Source organism: Phocoena phocoena, chromosome 20 (assembly GCF_963924675.1).
Source record: "Phocoena phocoena chromosome 20, mPhoPho1.1, whole genome shotgun sequence".
NCBI classification, from domain to species: domain Eukaryota; kingdom Metazoa; phylum Chordata; class Mammalia; order Artiodactyla; family Phocoenidae; genus Phocoena; species Phocoena phocoena.
The window spans coordinates 17,994,377-18,018,977 of NC_089238.1; the positions used below are offsets into that span (position 1 = coordinate 17,994,377).

General features: G+C 41.8%; 1 protein-coding gene across 1 annotated transcript in view; it reads right to left on the reverse strand.

Annotated features, from left to right (window-relative positions):
- The window catches only part of TDRD12 (tudor domain containing 12), an 80,643-nt gene that overhangs the window by 7,782 nt on the left and 48,260 nt on the right, over positions 1-24,601 (reverse strand). Inside the window, exons 14-25 of the mRNA XM_065898357.1 lie at positions 23,890-24,075; positions 21,874-22,033; positions 21,280-21,407; positions 19,711-19,902; positions 19,339-19,467; positions 18,442-18,559; positions 17,697-17,836; positions 17,343-17,563; positions 14,552-14,651; positions 3,450-3,637; positions 2,494-2,704; positions 1,191-1,283 (exon numbers count right to left, since the gene is read on the reverse strand). Coding sequence (XP_065754429.1) covers positions 1,191-1,283; positions 2,494-2,704; positions 3,450-3,637; positions 14,552-14,651; positions 17,343-17,563; positions 17,697-17,836; positions 18,442-18,559; positions 19,339-19,467; positions 19,711-19,902; positions 21,280-21,407; positions 21,874-22,033; positions 23,890-24,075 — 1,866 coding nt within the window. The remainder of the gene's footprint in view (positions 1-1,190; positions 1,284-2,493; positions 2,705-3,449; positions 3,638-14,551; positions 14,652-17,342; positions 17,564-17,696; positions 17,837-18,441; positions 18,560-19,338; positions 19,468-19,710; positions 19,903-21,279; positions 21,408-21,873; positions 22,034-23,889; positions 24,076-24,601) is intronic.

Genomic DNA, 24,601 nt, shown 5'->3' on the forward strand with positions numbered 1-24,601 from the left:
GGGGTCTGTCTCCCCTCCAGTGTGCCATGAACAGTGCTACACTTTGGCGCTGCGGGAGCATGTTTGCCAGGTGGGTTTTCTTTTTTTTTTTTTTTGCTTCATTCTCTTAGCTATAGTTTAAAAAATCCTTGCTTAATAAAGTTTCCATTTTTTTCTCTGATGAAAAACCACCACAATATTGACTATTATGACATCGACTAAGACCCCCCCAGACCTCTTCATTTACCTGCACTGGTAGTCTCTACCTTCCCTTCTAAAAATCATATTCTCCTCTTACTCTTAAATCTTACACCCAAACTCTTCTTTTCTATGTTAAGGCTTTTTCACTCTTATAAAAAGAACTTTCAACAAAACAGTTTTTATGAACTGAATTCCTTTAGATCGTATAAATAATCATAATAGTTAAGATTTAAGTCTGAATTGAAAAGTAGAGTTCCCAGGGTGAAAGCAGAGGGGGGATGGTGCCGGCCTCAGCAGGGACGGGCTGAGGCCCTGAGTCACATGTCCTGGCCTCATGCTCAGTCCCACCCACCCCCACAGGGTAGGAGTCTGCCCATGGATGGAATTCCAGTGCCCCGTACAGGTCCTAGCACACAGTAGGTGCTCAACAAATATCTGGTGAATGGATGAGGTAGGAACCGTGAACAGAATAAAATCTGTCTTGGAAAGCCTGAGGACTGGAATCCTCCACATTACTGACCACTTTAAGATCACTTACAACTACACCAGCACAGGCTGTGCTTCTGCAGGGCAGTTACTGTCCCAGGGCTTCCCACCTGTGTGGGCAGAGGACTGTGAAATCGGATTACCAGTGCACAGTCACCACTTGGAAAAGAATTATAAATGGGAGACACTGCCGTGTGTACTATTAATAGTTTCATGAAGTTTCTGTCTCGGTTGTATGTGTGAGCGTGTGTGATTTATACACACACACACACACACACACACACACACACACAACCTGTGAGCGCTGGGTTACAATATAAAAGGTTCCCTTAAACCAAAAAACCCATGACCACATTCATGACCCAAACAACATGGAAAAAGCTCTCCTTTACACAGTGCCCTTATCAAATAAGCCTCCGTTTATGTGAGGCAAATAGTTATTCACGCAACAGGTTAGAATCATTTGGATAATTTTAGGGGCCCATTCAAACACACGTTTCTTTTCAAGAAAAATGCATACTTACCATTGGATCAATCCAAACCGTATTTCCTAAAGCCAACATCACTTTTGCGTCATGCAGTTTCCCATTAATTTTATGATGAATGTACCTAGTAACCTGAAAAAAGAAACACTTAAGTAATTTATCTGAAGCTTTAAAAAAATACTTTATTCTGTATGTGCTCTATAGTTTTGCAAGAAGCTTTTCCATGCCTTTCATTTGAGCCTCCCGACCACCCCATGGGGCAGGTTATGGAGGCCATCACACCCCTTCACCAACAAGGGTAACCATCAGTGGAGACGAATGAGGACAGGTGCAAAGGTGAGCCCCAAGCACAGGGTGTTCCAGCTGCTCCAGAGGACGAGGTCACACACTGGGGCTGCTCAGCAGCAGGGACACTGGGGTTGGGGGGCCCTGGTCCCCAGCAACAGTAGAGCTCTCTCTCCTCACTCTCTCACTGAGCTTCCAAAGAAAGAAACATCCATCCTTTAAAGACAGGTTGACAGTTGACAGAGGGGATGGGGGACACGCACCCACGCTGGGAACCACGCGGTGTGAGGAGTCCACAGCACAGACCTGTGCTTGGGACTCACCTCTGCACCCGTCCTCATTCAACTCCACTGTTTACAACCCAAACCTCTTGCTTTGCCAACGGCAATGGCTTCTTTCATATCCTGTTAATCAGACTGTATGAAATTGAGCCTTCCTTTGAAGAATCAGGAGCCTCGTTATGAACAGGACTTAGTGCTCTGGTGACGTCCCTGCCGGGCCGAAGGCGGGGCCTCTCCACCCACCCGAGACGGCATGTGCTCCATGCCTTGGTACAGGGGGGGCTTCTTCGCCTTCACAGTGCCTTATCCGCTCTGCTTGGTGACATGCTAGTTACCCACTCTGAAGGACCCAGAGGGCACGTCCCCTCCTTTGGAAGCTTTTCTGGACTCTCTCTCTCTTTCCTTGCCCAGCTTCCCAAGCCCAGTGGAATTACCTGGTCCATCACCTATGTGCCCCCCGTGACACGGGTATCCACCTTTCTCAGCGCGTACGCTGTTTATTCTCTTTAAGTAACAGCCAGTTTCTTTTTAGCACAGTGCGTATTTTACACCCAAAGTGTGTGAGCACTAATGACGACCATGGCCCATCACGCCCGGCCTCTCTGAGGGCTCAGAGCTAGTCTACACATAGCGCTGTGAGTGCGTTCCTGACCAGAAACATGAAGCAGTTAACCCAAACCCAAGACTCCAAATTCAAATACACCTCAATTCTGTGTATATTCTGGGTTAAATATATTCTGAAAGTCAACAAAATATAAAAAGCCCAAATAACTCACCTTTGGATTCCATTCAATTTCATTGTCCGCGGGTTTCACTCTACAAACGATAAACTCCACGGCTTGAGGGGGTAGAGTGTGGAAACTTTCTGGGAGGTGAAGCAACTGGTCTCTTGTGATGAGTTTGGTCCTGCCTTCATCTATGAACTTCACAAGGACATTATCCAGGGCCCACGTGTCCTCCTTCTGGCTCATCTCCAACACCTGAACCCTACAGGACAACAGTGGCCTCAGTCTAACACAGAGACCCAAAGGGAAATAATCGTCGCCCCGGCTTCCTCGTTAGAAGCAAACCACACAAAAGTTTCCTCAACTGCACGGCTTTACTCCATACTAGAAATAAAATAACTGGAGTCATCAAGAGCACTTAGCCATGATTTATTTAATTCAAGTATACCTATGTATAAAAACTAGTGTAGTACTTTGCATAAAGGAAATTCCTTTATCTGACAACACAAGAAAAATTAACATAGCAAATTAAATGTGCCAAGGTTCTCAATCTGGGCTATCACCAAGCGGGGACGGGTGGGGCATTCGAGGACCATCGGTGCAAACAGGCACACGAGGCAGGATGGAACACTGACAGTGCCACTTCTTGGGCTGACCTGGCTAACTTACATAACCTCACCAGGGCTCAGTCTGCTTATCTGTAAAATGGGAACTGTGCCCACTTTATGGGAATTTTGTAAGAATTAAGTGAGTCGATGACTGTCCATATGTAAATGTCACACTGTCATCCACGCTCTGTGCTCGGCAGCCCCAGGGCAGGTGAGCCTCGAGAGTACAGCTGAGCCGGACTAGGGTGAACACGACCCCACCACCACCCTCCTGGGAGGCAGCCAGGCTCAGTGTGTGTACACCGGTCATATGGACAGAGATGAAAACAGGGATTCAACACCACTTGAAGTCACCTTATGCTTCACACCTTTTAGAGATGAAATAAAGAGACATTTTACCTGTGAAAAACTACTTTTTCTGCTAATCCATATAATCCAAATTTCTCCACCTTTTCAACAGTTGTTTTATTACTGGAATCTTCAAAATACTCTTTCATTTCAGCAGTAAGAGTTGCATAAAGATCCACATGTTTATCAACTATACGACCAAAGTAATTTGTTGCATTCAAAATATAAAAGGGTATTATCTGAAACATAAACAGTAAACATATCCAGAAAACAAACTCACTCTAACTAACACACCACTGTAAAGCAATTGTACTCCAATAAAGATGTTAAAAAAATAAAATAAAATAAAATCCCTTCAAAAAAAAAAAACAAAACAGGGCTTCCCTGGTGGCGCAGTGGTAGAGAATCTGCCTGCTAAGGCAGGGGACACGGGTTCGAGCCCCGGTCTGGGAAGATCCCACATGCCGCAGAGCAACTAGGCCCATGAGCCACAACTACTGAGCCTGCGCGTCTGGAGCCTGCGCTCCGCAACGGGAGAGGCCGTGATAGTGAGAGGCCCGCACACCGCGATGAAGAGTGGCCCCCGCTCGCTGCAACTAGAGAAAGCCCTCGCACAGAAACGAAGACCCAACACAGCCAAAAATAAATAAATTAATTAATTTTTAAAAACCCAAAAAAACAAAAACCTCAATCTGAAGCAAAGAGGTATCTGCAGAAGTCAGCACCTGACCTAAGAGCCCAAAGCACACAACAGGGATTTAAAAATAAACTAGGAAACTGACCAAAAAACAAAATAAAAACCTTAGCATACACACAAATAATTATAGTTTCACTTTAAATCTAATGGAAGTGGTTTGGGTAAATATTAGTTTAAAGCTTTATTATTAGTAAGTGTTCCTTTGTTTACTTTTTAACTGCACTTTATAAAAATCCTATAAAAAAATAGCCTCCTTGTCTCTTGAGCCCTTTCTGAAGTATTTTAGTAAGCGCCTGCTGTGTACGAGGCACAAGGAACACAGAGAGGAAGCATGTCCTACAGGGACCCTAAGCAACCATGGGTGGACGGATGTGCCACAGCTGGTGTGTGGTCAAGAAGACAACTCTTCACAGGCAAGCGTACACAGGGTTATTGGCATGTGTTGGGGTGTCGGCGTGCACAGGTATGCAAGAGTACGGAGGAGGCATTCCAGACAGGGGGCAAACAGTATGCATTAGGGCAGGGAGCCCTGGCTACAGAGCGGGAGTGAGCAGATGGCAGGAGTGAGCAGTGGTTATTTGGTGGGGTGGCAGAGAGGGCAGTGCCATCTGGGAGGCAAGGCAGGTAGGGGAGAGGTCACCCCTTGTGACCAAAAGGTGCTGGATCTCACAGGGCTGACAGCCTGTGGCTCTCCTCTGTGCTCGCCCCCCCCCCACCAGCTTCATTGCCTGCACCCCTCACACTCGCCATAAGCTTTGTCCTACTCCACAAACATTCCACATAACTCCTACCTCAGGGCCTTTGCACTTGCTGCTTCCTCTGCCTGGAATATTCTTCCCTAGATAGTCTCATGGCTGGATCCTTCTTATCATTTGGCCCTCAGGGCAGTTGACCACTCCGCAGAGGGCCCCTCCCTGCCTCTAATTTCCAAAGGGCCCCGTGTCCCCCAGCACACACCGCAGAACTTCACTGCATTTCATCCTCTCCACAGCGCTGTCACCATCTTACTCACTGCTGACCATCCCCACTGGAAGGTGAGCCGGGAGAGGACAAGTAGCACGTCTATCATGGTTCCCAACCCAGCCATCCTCCAGCCCGTGGAGAATCTGCCTCAGGGAACCCCCAGTGCTCTGTCAAGCCGGCCCTCATCTCGGGCAGGGAATTCAGTACTCCTTCTAGCCTGGCAGATGGCGTCTCCCAGGGAGTCTTCTCCCCTATGGTTTAGGGGCCCCAACAACCTGGCATCCCAGACAGAAGCCCACTGGGTGACAGGAGTCAGTGGACAGGAGGTGCAGGGGATGGGAAAAACTCTCACTACAATGTCATGAGAGCTTGGCAGGATATAACATACACTCCAACTGCAAATATATTTTTTGAAAGATGCACAAAGAAAAGTAACAGAGAAAATACACTAAGATGCCAATGGTGACTGTTTTAGGATGACAGGAATAAGGGGAGAGTTCCTTTTCCCCCACATTTCCTAAGTTAGAAGGCTCTGTGTTCAGCACACACTGATGAACCAGGTCCAGGCCCGAGCAGGCATCAGTCTGTGGCAGTCCCCTCCACACGGCATCAGCACATCCACGACACACAGCGGCAGAACGGAGGTGGCAAAAAGCAGCTTGTGGACTGGACTCTCCTGACAGGAGGCGGAGAGCGTGAGGCCTCCAGACAGGTGACCCAGTCTTCCTGGTTCCAGCACCGAACATCCTGGGTGGCGGGAAACCCCTCAGTCCTGGGCACATGGGAGGGTCCCTTCTGGCCACACACCTCCCCACCTGTTTCGATTCCCCTCTCGCCAGTAATTCAGTTTGTTATGGTTGCAGGACGCAAGGTAAGATACAGAAATCAATCACATTTCTAAAACAATTAGAAAATGAAGTTTAAGGAAGAATAACAATGACCTCCAAAAACATGAAATACTAGGGATAAGTTTAACACAAAAAGTAAAAGATCCATCTACTGAGAATTGTAACACACTGCTTAGAAAATTAAAGATGACCGAGACAAACGGAGTGATATGCCACGTTAACGGACTAAGAAGACTCAGTACTGCTAAGATGTCAATTCTTCCTTATTAATCTATAGACTTGAAACCAAGTAGGACCCTGTGGGGCCTTCCCACGGCAGACCCCTCCCCCATAGCCTCTGCTTTAGCTTCTCTCTGAAGTACCCAGGTAATTGTATCTGTGCATGTTTCCTGAGTTGTTTTACAGATGTGAAAACCCCTCACCAAATAGAAGATGTTACCTACTTGATGACCAATGGGCACATAGCCCCCAGGCCTCCTGGGGCCTAAGGATTGATAATGTTAACCCCCGGGACACCACTCTGTTATCTCAGCATCAACCGATCAGAGAATTGTGCAGGAGCTGATCACCTACCCTGTCACTCCCCATCCCTCACCTGGCCTTAAAAATGGTTTCCTGAAACCCACTGGGGAGTTGCGGGTTTTTAAAGCATGAGCCACCCGTTCTCCTTGTATTGGCACCTTACAGTAGACGCTCACTTCCTTCACTACCACCTGGTGTCAGCAGAGCGGCTTCACCATGCACACAGGCAAGTGGACCCAAGGTTGGTTCGGTATCAGACTCAATGCAATGCCAAGCAAAATCCCACCGGGATTCTAAGTATAATAGATATTGGTAACCTGATTCTAAAATTTTATATGGACACGCGAAGTAATAGTCAGAAGGATATTGAAGAAGACAGGCAACGTTGGAAGACTTACCCACCAGTTTTCAAGATTATAAAGCTACAGTAATCAAGCCAGTGTGATACTACTGTATAAGGACAAAGAAACCAAGGAGCAGAATAAAGAATTCAGAAATCAGGACTTCCCTGGTGGTCTAGCGGTTAAGAACCTGCCTTCCAGTGCAGGGGATGCAGGTTCGATCCCTGGTCGGGGAACTAAGAACCCACATGCAAGGGGGGCAACTAAGCCTGCGTACTCTAGAGCCTGCGTACCACACCCAGAGAGCCCGTGCACTGTAACGAAGAGCCCGCGTGCTGCAACTAAGACCTGACACAGCCAAATAAATAAATAAATAGTAAAAAAAAAAAAAAAAGAAAACAAAAAAGAATTCAGAAATCACATATATGGTCTCCTAATTTTTGTCAAAGGTGTCAATATAATTTAGGGGGAAAAGAAGGTCTTCATACTAAATGATGCCGGAGCAACCAATTATCCAGAAGAAAAAACCTTGCCTCCTTTTAAAAAACTCTGCCACACACGAAAGTTAATTTGAGGTGGATCACAGAGCTAAATGTAAAACTGTACAGCTTCTAGAATAAAAACACTGGGAAAAATCTTTGCAACCATATGGTAGGCAAAGATTTCTTATGGCATGAAAAGCACAAAATACAAAATAAAAAAGTAAAAAACTAGGCTTCATCAAAATTAAAAACTTTTGCTCTTCCACTGGGAGAAAACATTTGCAATATATCTGACAAAGGATATCTAGAATATATAAAGAACTGTTAAAACTCAACAAGAAGGAAACCCAAATAAAAAACGGGCAAGAATTCTAAACAGAGAGTTAGCAAGAGAAGAGATACAAATGGCTAGTAAGCAGTGGAAAGATGTCTATGATTCTTTATCACCAGGGCAACACAAATAAGATAATGGTGCAAATGCAACAGAGTGGCAAAAATTACAGACTGAGAATACCAAGTACTGATGAGAATGTGGACCAACTGGAATTCTTGCGTGCAGTGCTGGTCAGAATGCGAATGGTGCCACCTCTTTAGAAAACGGTTCGGCAGTTTCTTACAAACATACACTAAACCATATGACTCAGCAATTCCACTCCTAGGTCTTACTCCAGAGAAAAGAACATGTACTGTCAAAGATGTAACACAAATGATCGAAGCAGCCAGAAACTGTCAACAACCCAAATGTCCATCAATTTGTGCACAGACAAACATACAGTGGGATCCCACACAGCAATAAAATAGAACAAAACAGGCGAATCTCAAAGATAATACACTGAGTAACAGAAATCAGACTCAAAAGACCACATACTGTACAATTCCATTAATATGAAATTCCAGTAAAAGACAAAACCATAGTGACAGAAAGCAGATCCCCTGGGAACCAGGGGTATGGGGGTATGTAATTTAAAAACTCCCTGCAAACAAAAGTCCAGGACCAGATGGCTCCACTGAGGAATTCTACCAAACATACAAAGAACAACTATTACCAATCCTTCTCAAACTCTTCCAAAAGATTGAAGAGGAGGGAACACTCCCAAAGTCATTCTATGAAGCCACTATCACCCTGATACCAAAAGCAGACAAAGACAATACCACAAAATAAAATCACAGGCCAATATCTTTGATGAATATAGTTGCAAAAATTCTCAATCAAATATTAGCAAACTGAATCCAACAACACATAAAAAAGATCACACACCACGATCAAGTTGGATTCATCCCAGTCAGGGTCACAAGGATGGTTCAACATATGCAAATCAAAAAATGTGATACACTCCATCAACAAAAGTAAAGATAAAAACCACATGGTCATCTCAATAGATGTAGAAAAAGCATTTGATAAAATTCAACATCCATTCATGATAAAAACTCTCACCAAAGTGGGTATAGAGGGAACATATCTCAACATAATAAAAGCTATTTATGACACATCCACAGCCAACATAACACTCAATGGTAAAAGCTGAAAGCCTTCCTTCCTGTTAAAATCTGGAACAAGACAAGTGTGCCCATTCCCACCACTTCTATTCAATGTAGTATTGGAAGTCCTAGCCACAGCAATCAGACAAGAGAAAGAAATAAAAGGCATCCAAACTGGAAGAGAAGAGGTGAAAGTATCATTATAGGCAGACGACATGATACTGTATATAGAAAACCCTGAAGACTCCACACAAAAACTACTAGAACTGATGAATGAACTCAGCAAGGTAGCAAGATACAAGATTAACATACAGAAATTTGTTGCATGTCTTTATGCTAACAATGAAATATCAGAAAGGGAAAGTAAAAAAAAAAAAAAAAACCCTTTTAAAAATAAAATACTTAGGAATCAACCTGACCAAGGATGTGAAAGACTTGTATGTTCAGAACTATAAAACACTGATAACGGAAACTGAAGATGATTCAATAGAAAGATATCTCATGCTCTTGGACTGGAAGAATTAATATGGTTAAAATGGCCACACTACCCAAAGCAATTCACACATTTAGTGTGATCCCTATCAAACTATCCATGACATTTTTCACAGAACTAGAATAATCCTTAAATATACATGGAACCATAAAAGGCCCAGAATTTCCAAAGCAATCCTGAGGAAAAAGAACAAAACTGGAAGCATAACCCTCCCAGACTTCTGACAATACTACAAAGCTACAATAATCAGAACAGTGTGATACTGGCACAAAAACAGACATATGGATCAATGGAACAGAACAGAGAACCCAGAAATAAACCCACACACCTACAGTCAATTAATCTTCAACAAAGGAGGCAAGAATATACAATGGAGAAAAGACAGTCTCTTCAGCAAGTGGTGTTGGGAAAGCTGGACAGCTGCATGTAAATCAATGAAGTTAGAACACACCCTCACAACATAAACAAAAATAAACTCAAAATGGCTTAAAGACTTAAATATAAGGCATGACACCATAAAACTTCTAGAAGAGAACATAGGCAAAACATTCTCTGACATAAATTGTACCAATGTTTTCTTAGGTCAGTCCCTGAAGGGACTGAAATAAAAGCAAAAGTACACAAATGGGACCTAATCAAGGTAATAAGCTTTTGCACAGCAAAGGAAACCATAAACAAAATGAAAAGACAACCTATGGAACAGAAGAAAATATTTGCAAATCATGTGACTGACAAGGGCTTGATTTCCCAAATATACAAACAGCTCATACAACTCTAAAACAAAAACAAATAACCCAATGAAAAAATGGGCAGAAGACCATTTCTCCAAAGAAGACACAGAGATGGCCAAAAGGCACATGAAAAGATGCTCAACATCACTAAATATTAGAGAAATGCAAATCAAAACTACAATGAGGTACCACCTCACACCGGTCAGAAGGGCCATCATTAAAAAGTTTACAAACAATAAATGCTGGAGAGGATGTGGAGAAAAGGGAATCCTCCTACACTGTTGGTGGGAATGTAAATTGGTGCAGACACTATGGAAAACAGCATGGAGGTTCCTTCACAAACTAAAAATAGAGCTAGCATATGATCCAGCAATTCCACTCCTGGGCATATATCCAGAGAAAACTCTGATTCGAAAAGATACATGCACCCCAATGTTCACAGCAGCACTATTTACAACAGTCAAGACATGGAAGCAACCTAAATGTCCATCAACAGATGCACGGATAAAGAAGATGTGGTAATATATACACAATGGAATATTACTCAGCCATAAAAAAGAATGAAATAATGCCATTTGCAGCAACATGGATGGACCTAGAGATGATCATACTGAGTGAAGTAAGCCAGACAGAGAAAGACAAATATTATATGATATCTCTTATACATGGAATCTAAAATATGACACAAATGACCTTATTTACGTAACAGAAACAGACTGACAGACACAGAAAACTTACGGCTGCCAAAGAGGAAAGGGGGTGGGGGAGGGATAAATTAGGAGTTTGAGATTAGCTGATACAAACTAATACATATAAAACAGATAAACAACAACAAGGTCCTACTGTATAGCATAGGGAACTATATTCAATATCCTGTAATAAACCATAATGGAAAAGAATATGAACAAGAATATATATATATATATATATGTATATATATATATATATATATGTATGTATGTATCTGAATCAGTCTTGGCTGTACAACAGAAACTAACACTACATTGAAAATCAACTATACTTCAATAAAGTAAAAAATAAAATTAAATTAAATTAAAAGGAAGGTCTTGGTTAGAGGGGTTCTGGGAAGGTGGCCACAGTGAGGTGTCATATTTTTTGACTCTCTCTGAATTCCCCCACATAAAGACAGACAGAGCAGTGAGACAGCAAAGCCAAAGCCAGGGACATACTGCAACAAAACATAATTAACAAAATATCCCCATGGACCCCAAAATAAAAGCAGATGAGGATGATAACATGGGAGAAACTCCAGGTGACCCTGGGTTTGGCACTGACTCTTTGGATACAACGACAAAAGCACAGTCTGTGACAGAAAAAATTGGAAAGTTGGACTTCATTAAAATTAAAAACTTCTGCTGTCCGAATGGCGCTATAACCATCTTTCAGTGTCCACGGAGGGTTGGTTCCAGGACCCCCTGGGAATACCAACATTCTCGGATGCTTAAGGCCCTTTCATAAAATGGTGTAAGAATTTGCATATAACCAAAGGACAGCCTAAGGATATACTTTAAATCATCTCTAGATTATTCATAATACCTAATACAATGTAAATGCTATGTAAATAGTTGTAAATACAATGTAAATGCTATGTAAATAGTTGCTGGACCACTGCAAATTCAAGTCTTGCTTGCCAAATATTTTAGATTTGAGGTTGGTTGAATCTATGGATAACAAGAGCTGACTATATAAAGAAAATGAAAAGACAAGCCAATGGCTGGGAGAAAATTTTTACGAAACACGTATCTGATAAGACTGGTATCCAAAATATACAAAGAACGCTTAAAACTCAATAATAAGAGAACAAACAACTCAATTTAAAAAATGGGCAAAAACCCTGAACATACTATCTCACAGCTATTTCAGCAAAGAAGATTACAGCTGATAAATAAGCATATGAAAAGGTGCTCAACATCACGTCATCAGGGAATTGCAAATTAAGACAATGAGACACCACTACACTAACTGAATGGCTAAGATCTAAAACACTGACAACGTCAAATACTGGCAAGGATGTGGAACAACAAGAAGTCTCATTCATTCATTGCTGGTAAGAATGTAAAATGGTATAGTCACTTCAGAAACCAGTTTTGTAGTTTCTTACAAAGCAAAACATAGTCTTACTATATACATAATCACACGCAACAGTCACACTCTTTGGTATTTACCCAAATGAGTTGAAAACTTCTGTCTACTCGAAAACCTGCACTTGGATATTTATCCTAGCATTATTCATAACTGCCAAAAATTGGAAGCAACCAAGATGTCCTTCAATAGGTGAATGGATAAACAAACTGTAGTATATTCAGCAATAAAAAGAAACTATTAAGCCACAAAAAGGCATGGAAGAATCTTAAATGCAAACTGCTAAATGAAAGAAGCCAGTTCAAAAAACCTACACCCTGTATGATTGCAACTATATGACATTTTTGAAAAAGGCAAAACTGCAGAGACGGTAAAAAGATCGGTGACTGCTAGGAATTCTGGGGAAGAGGTAAAGGGAGGGACAGGTGGAGTGCACAGGGGATTTTCAGGGCAGTGAAAGTATTCTGTGTGATACTGTAATGGTGGATATGTGTCATCATACACTTGGCAAAGTCCATAGAACGTACACTACAAGGAGTGAACCTTAACTTAAACTGTAGGCTTTAGTTAATAATAATGATCAATACTGGCTCATCTATTATCACACATGTACCACAATAATGAAAGATGCTAATAATAGGGGAAACTGGTGGGGGGTGCCGGGGGAGAGTACAGGGGAACTCTGTATTTTCTGCTCAGTTTTTCTGTAAAACTAAAACTGCTCAAAAAAATAATATCTATTAATTTAGATAACAACAACAAAAATAGCAGATGAGTAAAAACCACCCACATCACAAGACCTGCGTGGTATCACTGTGTGTGCAGGAAGCAGCACTGGGAGGTATGAGCTCGTCTGAAAGACTAGCAACAGGAGGATTCCACAAGAGGCAGCAGGTGTTCATTGAAAACACGGTGGGCCTGGGTGACAAGGGCAGCTGCACCGGAAGGCTTTCCTGCATCTGATAGTGGGTGAAGGCTGGGCCCCTGTGAAATCTCCAAACTGTCCACCCAGGGACAAGAGAGATGAAGGAAGAGAAAGGCCAGATGTACCTGGGTGAGGGGCACAGAGCCAGGGCATCCCCAAAATCTCAGAAACTGTGTTTTCATTTTTTTTTTTTTTTTAACCAGACATGGAAACAACAGAAATGGAAACTCTGTGAAATTAGAGAAGTTATCCTGACCCACACCTCCTCCTCAAATTTAAGGAAAAGGAATTTTATCGAAAAATGAGCAACAGCAAAGCATCAAGGTCAAATCCCATATTAAGTTACAATAATACAAAAGAGAATAAGAAGCAGAGTAACAGTCCCTAGAGACAATGAAGGCCACCAGCAAAATGTATCCACAAAATAGATGGAAACTGTGCTCCGATTTCAAAACTAGCTGCCTTTTAGCTTATTAAGTAAATGATGTATGATATAAAAGAACCACATATATCAGAATTTTAAAATGTAGAAATGAGGTGATAGAACTTGGGAAAGAATCAGAAATTCAAGACAAAAATCATTTCATCAGTGAAAACTGTATGGGGTTCAATGGTAATCCATGCCTCCCGCCACGCCCCCAAAGAAAACTGTCTCTGTGCTAACTCCCACGATCTGTGACTGTGACCTTATTTGGAAAAAAGGTGTTTGCAGATGTAATTAAGTATCTCTGGGCGAGGAGGTCACTGTGGATTATGGGGGTGGGCCCTTTATCCATTGACAAGTGTGCTTTGTAAGAGGCACAGAGAGAAGAGGAGGCAGAGACTGCAGGGATGTGGCCACGAGGTGAAGACAGGCCAGGGCACGCCTGGAGTCAACAGCAGCCGGAAGAAGCAGGAAAGGGAGTCTTCAGACCGAGCACAGCCTGCTGACACCTTGATTTCAAACTCTGGCTTCCAGGACTGTGAGAGAATAAACTTGTGCTGTTTTAAGGCAGCCAGTTCATGGTATCTGTACAACAGCCCCAGGAAACGAGCACAGCATAGCCACACAAGGAGAAGCACAAGCATGAATGAACATAACAGATTCGCCCTAAGGGAAAGGGAAGGTGAAGGCAGAACACTCAAACCCAAAAAGGAAGGAAGAAATAATAAATAAATAAAGAAAGAAAGATTCACAAGAAAGTGACAACTCAACTCAGCAATTCTATCTGTATCTCAGAATATTCCCCAAAGGAATAATCATGGATGATCTGAAAAGGTTCGTGTAATCATCACATTATTTTTAACAGTCCCCAAAGGGAAACAACTTTCTTTCTAAAAAGATAACTAAGAAATCCCTAAATTTAAGTGGTTTATCTATCTTCCAATTTGATCTTGGTTTTCTGAACGAACTGGCACCTTGAAATAAAGCACCGTATAAGAACCCTTAAAATAAGTGCCTACTGTCAGATTAATGGTGGTAATTAGTACTGTCATAATTGCCTTCTATTAAATTCTACCTCTTAAAGAATGAAAGCTGTTCGTTAAAATGACCATTAATCACTGGACAAGTTCTTTAAGAGGACTTACTTTTATGTATCCAAACACTGGTAGAGTTTGGTTGGATAACTTCCTTGGCATGTCTACTTCTGGATTAACATGGTGTCGATCAGGACAGATCCTTTTGTCTCTGAAAAAAAGGAACAGGATTTTAAAACCAGGAAAAAAAAAATAACAATTTTCAACATGAATTTTAAAGTATTCACCAGGAAAATTAATCTAGAATCGAAATCAGAGAACTTGTATTCCAAACGCTGTAAAGTTAAGTAACCAAATGCTGTAAAGCTAATTAGATCCCTCAGATGACACTAACAGTGTGTAAATAAGTGGAAAGGATCCTAAAATCTAACTGGCACTGAGTAAACGTAAAGGACAGAGTTACTGCATTATTTCTCCAGACAGTCTTTTTTTTTTTTTTTTTTTGCGGTACGCGGGCCTCTCACCGTCGCGGCCCCTCCCGTTGCGGAGCACAGGCTCCGGACGCGCAGGCCCAGCGGCCACGGCCCACGGGCCCAGCCGCTCCGCGGCACGCGGGACCCTCCCGGACCGGGGCATGAACCCGCGCCCCGCGCATCGGCAGGCAGACTCCCAACCACTGCGCCACCAGGGAAGCCCTCCAGACAGTCTTAAATGCAGTACGTAAATGAACAAAATATACTTCCAAAGTAAAGACTCTGAATCAGAAACACATCACTATAACCCACAACAGGGGCCAATGAACCTCTAAAGCAGGAGCCATTCCGTAACCCAAACTGAGAAATAGTTAAAGCTTCAGTTTTAAAATTCAATATTTTATGTAAAGGCATAATGGAAATTGCTGCTAATAACCTGGATAACGTACATAATTCAAAGAAGTTAATTTCAATAGTTATCTTAAAATTAAATTCAATCCAGTAGATATCTAACAGACATCTACTACTCAGTGCCAGAGATCCACTGATCAAGTATTGGCATCGTGTCTGGATCCCTGACTCAGGGATCTCCTGACTGTTAAGATATATCCATGTTCTCCAAATTGATTCATATAATCAATGCAGTTATCAAAATTCCAGCAATGTTTTTGAAGAAACTGACAACCCTTTCTAAAATAAACATGGAGATGCATTAGACTTAAAATGCCAAAACCACCTTGAAGAAGAACAAAGTTGGAGGACTTAAATACCATTTCCCAAGACCCACTATAAGCTACAGTACTTAAAAAAGTGTAGTACTGGCGTAAGAATAGACAAGTAGACCAATGTAACAGAGAGAGTCCACAAATAGATCCCATACACTATCGTCTGGGTTATGTCAAAGGCACCAACTCAGTGAGAACACAACAGTGTTTTAAATAAAGAATGCTGGAGCAAGAGATTATCCATACAGAAAAAAAGTAAACCTTGCCCCATATCAAACACTATACACAAAAATTAATTCAATATAGATTACATGCCTAAATGTGAAAGCTAAATCTATAAAACTTCTAGAAGAAAATATAGAAGAATGTCTTCATGATCTAGAGGTAGGCAATTTATTTCTTCTATTAAAACACAATAAAACAGTAACCATAAAACATTTCATCAAAATTAAAAATGTCTGTCCATTGAAAGACTCTTAAAAGGCAAGCCACAGACTGGGAGAAGTTTCTCAAAGCATATATGCATATCTCTGACAAAGCAGCTGTATCAAGAATAAACAAATTATTCCTATAAACCAGTAAATACCCCATTTTAAAAATGGGCAAAAGACCTGAACAGGCATTTCACAAAAAAGGATGTCAAATGTCCTACAATCACGTTGAAAAGCCATTCAACGTCATGAATTCTTAGGAAAATGCAAATTAAAATAACAATGGTTTTCCCCTACACCCCCACGAATACTAAGTGTTGCTGAGGATACAGAGCAACCCAAACTCCCTCACACACACCTGGTGGGATCATAAGATGACCAACCGCCCTGGCAAAGTTAAACACAAGTCTACCCCATGACCCAGCAATACCACTCCAGAGTATAATATATACCCAAGAGAAACGGGTGCATATTTCCAGAAAAGGACACGTACAAGAGTGTTCATGGACGCTTCATACATAATACAACTCACAGGCCCGTCAAGAGTAGAATGGATATATACATCATGATATATTCATATAACAGAATTTTTAAAAAATATTTATTTATTTATTTGGCTGCGTCAGGTCTTAATCGCAGCACACGGGATCTTCGTTGTGGTACTTGGGATCTTTTGTTGTGGTGCGCGGGCTCTTCATTGCGGCACGTGGGCTTCTCTCTAGTTGTGGCGCGGGTTCCAGAGCGTGTGGACTCTGTAGCAGTTTGTGGCACACGGGCTCTCTAGTTGAGGTGCGTGAGCTCAGTAGTTGTGGCACACGGGCTCAGCTGCCCTGTGGGATGTGGGATGCTAGTTCCCCGACCAGGGATCGAGCCTGCGTCCCCTGCATTGGAAGGTGGATTCTTTACCACTGGACCACCAGGGAAGTCCCCACACAATGGAATTCTAAGCCACAAAATAAATAAATAAATAAAATACCAATACGTGCAACAACATGGATGAATGCCACAGACAGTATTGATAGATGGAGCACACTACAATTCCATGTATATAAAATTCTAAAACAAGCAAAATTAGTCAGTGCTGGTAGACAGAGTGAGGGTGGTTACTTCAAATTGGGAAGGAACAGGAGGGGATCTTGCAGGGGCTCCCTCAGAGCTGGGCCGTAGCTCACATGGGTTGCATATGCATGTAACAATCATCAAGCTGTAAACTTATCATCTGTGCCGTTTACTGTATGCTACATGTCAGTTATAAAAAAGATGACTGGCTTACTTGCAAAAACCAAAAGCCTTAAGATACGGACAAAGAGGCCTTCTGGCTTTTTTAGCTTCTTTGGCTTCCAGAACCCCTGCAGTAAACTCGTAGAGCTCTGAAGGAATCTTGGTATCTGCTCGCTCCAAGTAGCGCAGGACACCAACTGCATGGCAGGCATTTCTCTCCGTCAGCAGCAATACAGATTTGGTTTTTTTATCTCTCTGTTCTGCAGGAGAACCCTTAAAATTGGGGGTGAATAAAGGAAGCAGATCATCCATACCAGTCTAAATGATAAAACTTTCTGGACTCTGCATTTGTCATTATGTGGGAAATGCCAGTGAAACATTAAATGATAATATAAATTAATCAAACCTGTTCAGTTAAACTCTGAAAATGATCAGACATGCAATACAGGCGTCCACCAAAAATTTTCGGCGAGGACGGAAAGCTGAAGTGAATCACACACGTGGCATCGGTGATGGCCAAGAGTGGTGTGCAATCATCTGTTAAGGCTGGAGAAAAGGATTCGGACAATTTCAAATGAAGCTGGAATCTTACTGCACGTGCTTTACAGAACAATTCCAGGAACCATACTTCAAAACACTTCTTTACTGCATTCTACTTTTCAGATGCAAAGAAACTTCCTTCCCATTTCTTTTCCCAAAATGTCAAAGCCCAGTAATTAAATTCCAGAGAAAAGTGGTCTCCTTTTTAACTCGAAAAATGCCTCTATTACAAATCTTGGCTGCCCATATGGTTTTCACTTATTTTATACATTCTGACTTTTATATTTCCAATATTAAATTTAACAATCATTTACGACAAGCTCCATCATAGGCATATACATAGGACAGTGATCCTCGAGCTGGAACTGCAGGGAGCACGGCTAGCCCAAGGGCCGCTCGCTGCCTACTAACCTGAGGCACTTGGATTCCACCTCAGTATCAAAATCACAGTCAAGGTTAATTTTCGCTTTGAAATTCACATTACTAATACATTCTCAATAAATCTGGGAAATGATGAGAAATTTGGAGGAGGTAAATAAATTAATGAATTGAAGACATGATTCCCATTAGCTCAGCCTTCTCTAAATACAAGTAGAAATTAAAATACTTACCTAATACAATGTGAGAACCAGAACTTAACTTCTTCTTCCACTGTTCTGAAACACTTTTTACATTAAAAATCATTTCTTTATGCATTTTCAAACAAAATATGGAACTGCTTTCTACTACCTAAAGATGAAACCAAAGGGGCCAGTTCACAGTCAGGAACATAAGCTTGAAGATGATCTTTCATCAATAATTATCGATACAAATCATTTAAAATTATCTGTGAGGGTCTCACCTCACTGATCCACTAATTCTAAGAATGAAATGGTTGTAAATTTAAAGAAATATATTTTCAAAATGCTATGGTTTATATCTAAAAACTTGCTCCAGTGAAACAAACATTATTTTGCTAAAACTATTTTCCTTCCTTTTGAAATAACGTGTACATACATATGTGTGCGTGTATATATACTTGTGTGCATGTATACTTACCTACACAGATTATCTGTAGAGATATGTATACGTATACATGAAATTTATGGTACTATTGCCAAGAGGGTACTGTTGTTTTTCACTATACCTGCTAGTTCATTTTTGCTAAAGGTCGGTGCACTACTGATTCTTTTGTATTTGGCCTCATTTCTACACTTTAGCATTAATTTATATGCAATTAGATTAAATAAATCTTTAGCCAATTTATTTGGCTTTTTTGGCTAAATGATGATATACTTTAGCATTATCGTCTCTATTTTCTTAAATAGAGGGTTCAGAAGATGTTGGCACTTCTTCATGAACCAGATCCTTTTCATGCTCTGCCAGGTCCCCCTTGTGGACCGCTGGCTTCCATGGGAAGGCTATTTCCCTGTCAAATACGTAACTACTCCAAGTAATTCTCTGGCGACTCAAGATTCAACCACAGTTTAAACAAGCAGTAAGAACGTTTCATGTGTGGAAGGGCTCACCTTACACACTATTTCTGTTTCAGCTACAGAACCGGTGAAGATCAAGGTCTTTTGTGCCTGACTTGGAACGAAATCAAGAGTTTGGAGTAAAGTGGAGGTCTTTTCACATTCCAGGCAAAGATGTACTACCTGGTAATGAAATGCAGAAACAGTGGGATTTTTAAAAAATGTTCAAGGTGCTCCAGTTTTACTTTTTATGGCAAAGTCATAATTTTAATAGGAAAGAAGGTATACAAAAGCAATATAAATTTAAATGCACAATTACAGATTGTATATGAAATTAATGCTGTAATCTTTTAATATTAAGCCATGAATAAAGGTTACTTGCTTGGGCTCACCAACCCCCCACCAAACACACCCAGGACTCTTTACCTGTTGGACACTGCCATAGAGGGCAGCCTCCTCCATGGCTGTGATCACAATGTAGGGGTCGTTCATGAACTCTCTGATTAACTGCTCTATATGTCTGTTCCAATGAACTCCAACTGCAACAATCTGATGTGGGGCAGATTCCCTTTCTTCAACTTCAATAATTTTTTTAAAGTTATCTAATATAGGAAACATCTAAAAAATCAGCATAATTAATTTCACTTTTATTTCCAAAGAAACTAATAATTAGTTTGACAGAACATAAAATGTAAGGAATGTATATTTTCTGTTCTCAGAGTGGGAAAGGTCTTTAAACATGAAAGTAAAAACTAAAAAGGAAAAATGTTTATGTATAGACAAAATTAAAACAAACATCTAGGTAAATACCGGCAACACAGGTAACAAAGGATGAACAGCCTTATATAAAAACTTCTACAAACTAGTTAGAAAAAGATGATCCCAGTGAAAGAAAACAAGCGAAGGAAATGAACAAGCAGCTCCTAGAAGAATGGGTGCAAATGGCCAGTATGAATTAATGCTCAATTTAACAAAGTAATCAAGGAAATACAGATTAAGCAAATCAGATGCCACGTGTAACCGTCAGCCTAGAAAAGAAAGCTGGACGAGGGCCTCCTACTGCCAGGCGTGCAGGCAGTGTGGCGCGGAGGCACACTGCCAGAGGGAGTGCAAACCCATCTACACTTTCAGAGTGCCACTGAACAAGGCAGTGTTCCAGATACCAGCTTTGCAAATAAGAACTGAGGCAGTCAGTAAGTCACAAAGCCTGGGCTTGACCTTGGGGCCACTGCTGCTCCCAAAGGAATGCTCCTGACCTTCATGCTACACTGCTTCCAACAAGTGCCTTTTAAGAATTCATAGCCTTTGATCCATTAATCCCCTTCCTAGGAATTTATGCTAAGAAAACACGTGCCAAAAGATGTTTCTTCAGCTACACACATACACACAAATGATGCTAAATGTCCATATATAAGACAATCAGAAAATAAATTGTATGTCCACAGGGTTCAATACCACATGGCCAGTAACAATCACGCTAGAGAACAGCTGGTAGCAGCACTCACAATGCTGTTCACTGAAATGCAAGTTACAAACCAATACATAAAATAAGGTCCTGATATTATTAATTATATGTATCAACAGACGCAGGAATTACGGAAAGGAAAGAAATACTCTAAAACAGTAACAGTGGTTACGTAACCTCTGAGCATAAGACTATGGATGTTGGGGTTTTTCAAGGGTTCTTCTCTATTTCTCAAATTTTCTAAAATACAAGTATTGCTTACATAACCAGAAAAATATTGATTTTAGAAAATGTCCCTGGGAAAGAAATTCTGCTCTTCAAAGAGAACTTTAACATTGGGTAGAAAATTCAGATAAATGTTCTGTCCTCTTAATTATAGCCGTTAAAGGGAAACATTTTTTAGATTAACCAGCTTCTTCCCAACTAGACACGTTTCCTGACTCCTAAAAGACTTTAATTTTACATATATGTATGTAATATATATATATATTTCTGAGTAGTACTGACATCTAAATAAATGCCATACTTACTTGTTCATTAGCTTCAGAGAATAAGACTTCCACCTCATCCAAAATCAGATGACAGAGTCTAAGAAACAACAAGCTTTGATATCTGAGAAGTCTCAGGAGGCTATGTGGTGTTGTGACAATTACATTGCCTACATTTTAAAAGAAAACACAGTTAACGCCTTAGATCTTCCACAGGTTTTTCTAACGTTTCCTTTGCTAAGATTCCACATACTTTCTAGAAATGCCTTTCAATGAAATAAACCCTGTGTTTCTGCCTCAGGTGGGTGTGAGAAGAGGCCTGCCCAGGCTGCCCCTGTACTGTCTGACTAAATACCTGTGTTCCCACCAGGTTTTGAGCTCCTGAAAGGCAGGGGGTGGTTTTAGTCAACAGCTAATAAACAGTAAGCGTTTAATAAATCGTTGATAAATGAATGAAAAGACTTAGCTTTCTCAGTAAAAACAGATGGAAGCCAAGAGTAAACCTTCACCACCAGCACTGATCGGTAACTGACAAGTGAGGCCTGGCTGATCGTCAGTGCTGGCTCCCAGGCCTGCCCGAGCAGGCTTCCACTGTGTTCTCTAGGGAAAACCAAATAGCTTGGAAAGGATGCTTACACCCACTTGGAAGCTTCATACTTTTGGCTTCATCTTTGTGGAGTCCGACTGTTAATACCACAGGATGAACAACAGGCCTGGAGGACATGCTATAGTCTCCCAATAATTCAAAAACTAATTGGGCCTTTTTCCACCCAGGGCACACGATGACCGCCAGAGGCTGCAAAGACAAATAAAGTCACATGATTTTGGACAAAGGTTAAGCATCTAAGACACGCAGAACATCTCCCTGTACACAGTAAGCACTAAGTTTTTGCTGTCATCACGGTCACGCAGGTCAGAGAAGTCAAAATATAATTTCACTAGAATGGATTCAGACACACTGACTCAGATTCTGCTAGGGCTTAAACTAGGCACAAGTATTAAATCATCTAGTCCTTAACGTCCCCTTACAGGGTGAGACCTATTACTACCTCACTTCACAGGTGAGGAGCCTAAGGGACAGAAAGGTGAAGTTTGTTGCCCAAGGCTGCACAGCTAATATTCAGTAGAAGCGGGATTCAAAGCCAGGCAATCCGGCTCCAGGCCTGCTGCTGCAGAGCACCAGGATGAACTGCCTCCTGAAAGGGGCCCTGAAAAAGGTGAACATCACTTCCTTAGGAGATTAAGTTCCCTACTGCAACATCTGACCCCTGCCCTCCACGATCCCACAGATCTCTCTCCATATCTGCCTGCCAAACACCTTCCTGGACACACGCCCTCAATCAACTGAAGACAAGAACGAGTCTCCTCTTTCTTTTATGCAGACGCAGGCAAGCGCCTGCTTCCAGGGCTCACGCCTAAATGCAGACTGACCCTGGAGATGCGGAAAAAGCAGAATGGACACAAGGGTCAGACCTGGACATTCCTTTCTGGCCCGGCCAGGGGTCTATCTCAACACAAGCTGCATCTCATCAGCGGGCTCAGCTGCTACCTGACTGAGTGATACAAACGCATCCATTTAATATTATGAAGTCAATACATCGTAACACAGCCAACGCGGACTTCCAAAGAGGACTCGTTAAACTACATGGCATAATCAGGAAAATAAACCAGTATCTTTCCTAAGATGAAATTCGAATTGTCTTTTGTACTGCTATTTTTCACCTTATAATGAGTGATGGAACCATCTGTAGTGTATCTTGGGAGAAGATCTGAGACGGGTCTCATACACATCAATTCACCTAACAGCCAAAACCCCAGCAAAGCAGATGTCACTCACTCACCATCATTTGACCCTCACATCCAATTTCTTTCCTTTCCACCATCCTTCTCAGCTATTAACTGATGCTTATGAGTGGGAAAAATAAAGTGGGATTATAAAACAGTGTGGGGTTCTGTGAAGATAATTTAAAGAAGAGGGACAAGATGACAGAAATCCTAAATTCAAGTCCCACTTCTTGTCACACTTGTCAGCAGGTAAGAACTTTTACCAGTAACTTTTCATGAGCTTAGTTTTCTCATCTATAAAATAGTGAAAACAATACACGGCATGACCATCTCAAGGGTTTGCCATGATAATTACGTGAATCGAATCAGTTAGATAATTCTATAAACTGTACAGTCATCACTAAAAGCCAGGACTCTCCCAACTCAGCTGATGGCTCACAACTAGGGGTTCTCGGTAAGAATCAGTGTGAGAGAATCAGCGACTGTGTTGAGAAGAGTTTCTCATAGGACGGTCTCTGTTCTGCCAGGTTTTTTTTGTTTGTTTTTTGTTTTTGCTTTTTGGGTTTTTTTTGCGGTACGCGGGCCTCTCACTGTTGCGGCCCCTCCCGTCGCGGAGCGCAGGCTCCGGATGTGCAGGCTCAGCAGCCATGGCTCACGGGCCCAGCTGCTCCACGGCATGTGGGATCTTCCCGGACCGGGGCACGAACCCGTGTCCCCTGCATCGGCAGGCGGACTCTCAACCACTGCGCCACCCGGGAAGCCCCCTGCCAGTTTTAATGTAACTTAAACTTTACCAAAGGTTAGGTGTCAAATTTAAAATAAATATTTAATCCATTTTGTTGTTAAACAAAAATGTCTTCAACTTACTCCATTTCTACTTGGTAATGACTTGTAGCAGCCCCCTGTTTGCAAAATCGTAAGCAGTGGTGGAAGGTACAACAAAGGGTCATTTCCACAATGAGAAATGACCACCATGTCACAGCCACGTGCTATGGGAGGCCAAGAGTAAGATTCAGTGTGGCTGGGGCCCGGAAACTTATTCCTTTGAAGAGCCTACAAAACATCAACAACAACCAAAACAACAATAAAACCCAGAAAACTAATAAACTTCTCATTGCTCACTTTACCCCAAGAACGAGTATACATTGCTTAATCTGGTATTATCCAAGACCTAACTTAATAAGTCCCCCCCCCCCGAATCTTTTCCAGCAACAAACTCCTGCTCAAAAGACCCTCGCTTTTCTGGGCTCCCAACTGAAAGGATCCAATAGGCAGTCTGTTGAAACACGAGGTGCTTAACGTTTCACCACAGCAAAGATGTGGCTTCTCTTCCTCCTGATAAGCTGCTGGTGCATCGGCTCCACTTAGAAAGCTTTTTAAAAATTTGCCTTTGTTTGCTTATTTTTCTGTGTAATCCGCTGTCATCAAGACCTCCCAAATGTTCCACAGAGGAGAGTTCTCCAGCCACACCGATGAGATCTGCCAACAGGGTGAACTCATCAGCACCGTCCTCTCTCTGAAGGTCTCATCCCCCGGCCCGAACCCCAGCTGCACTCGGGACTGGGGTTCCCCTGCAACA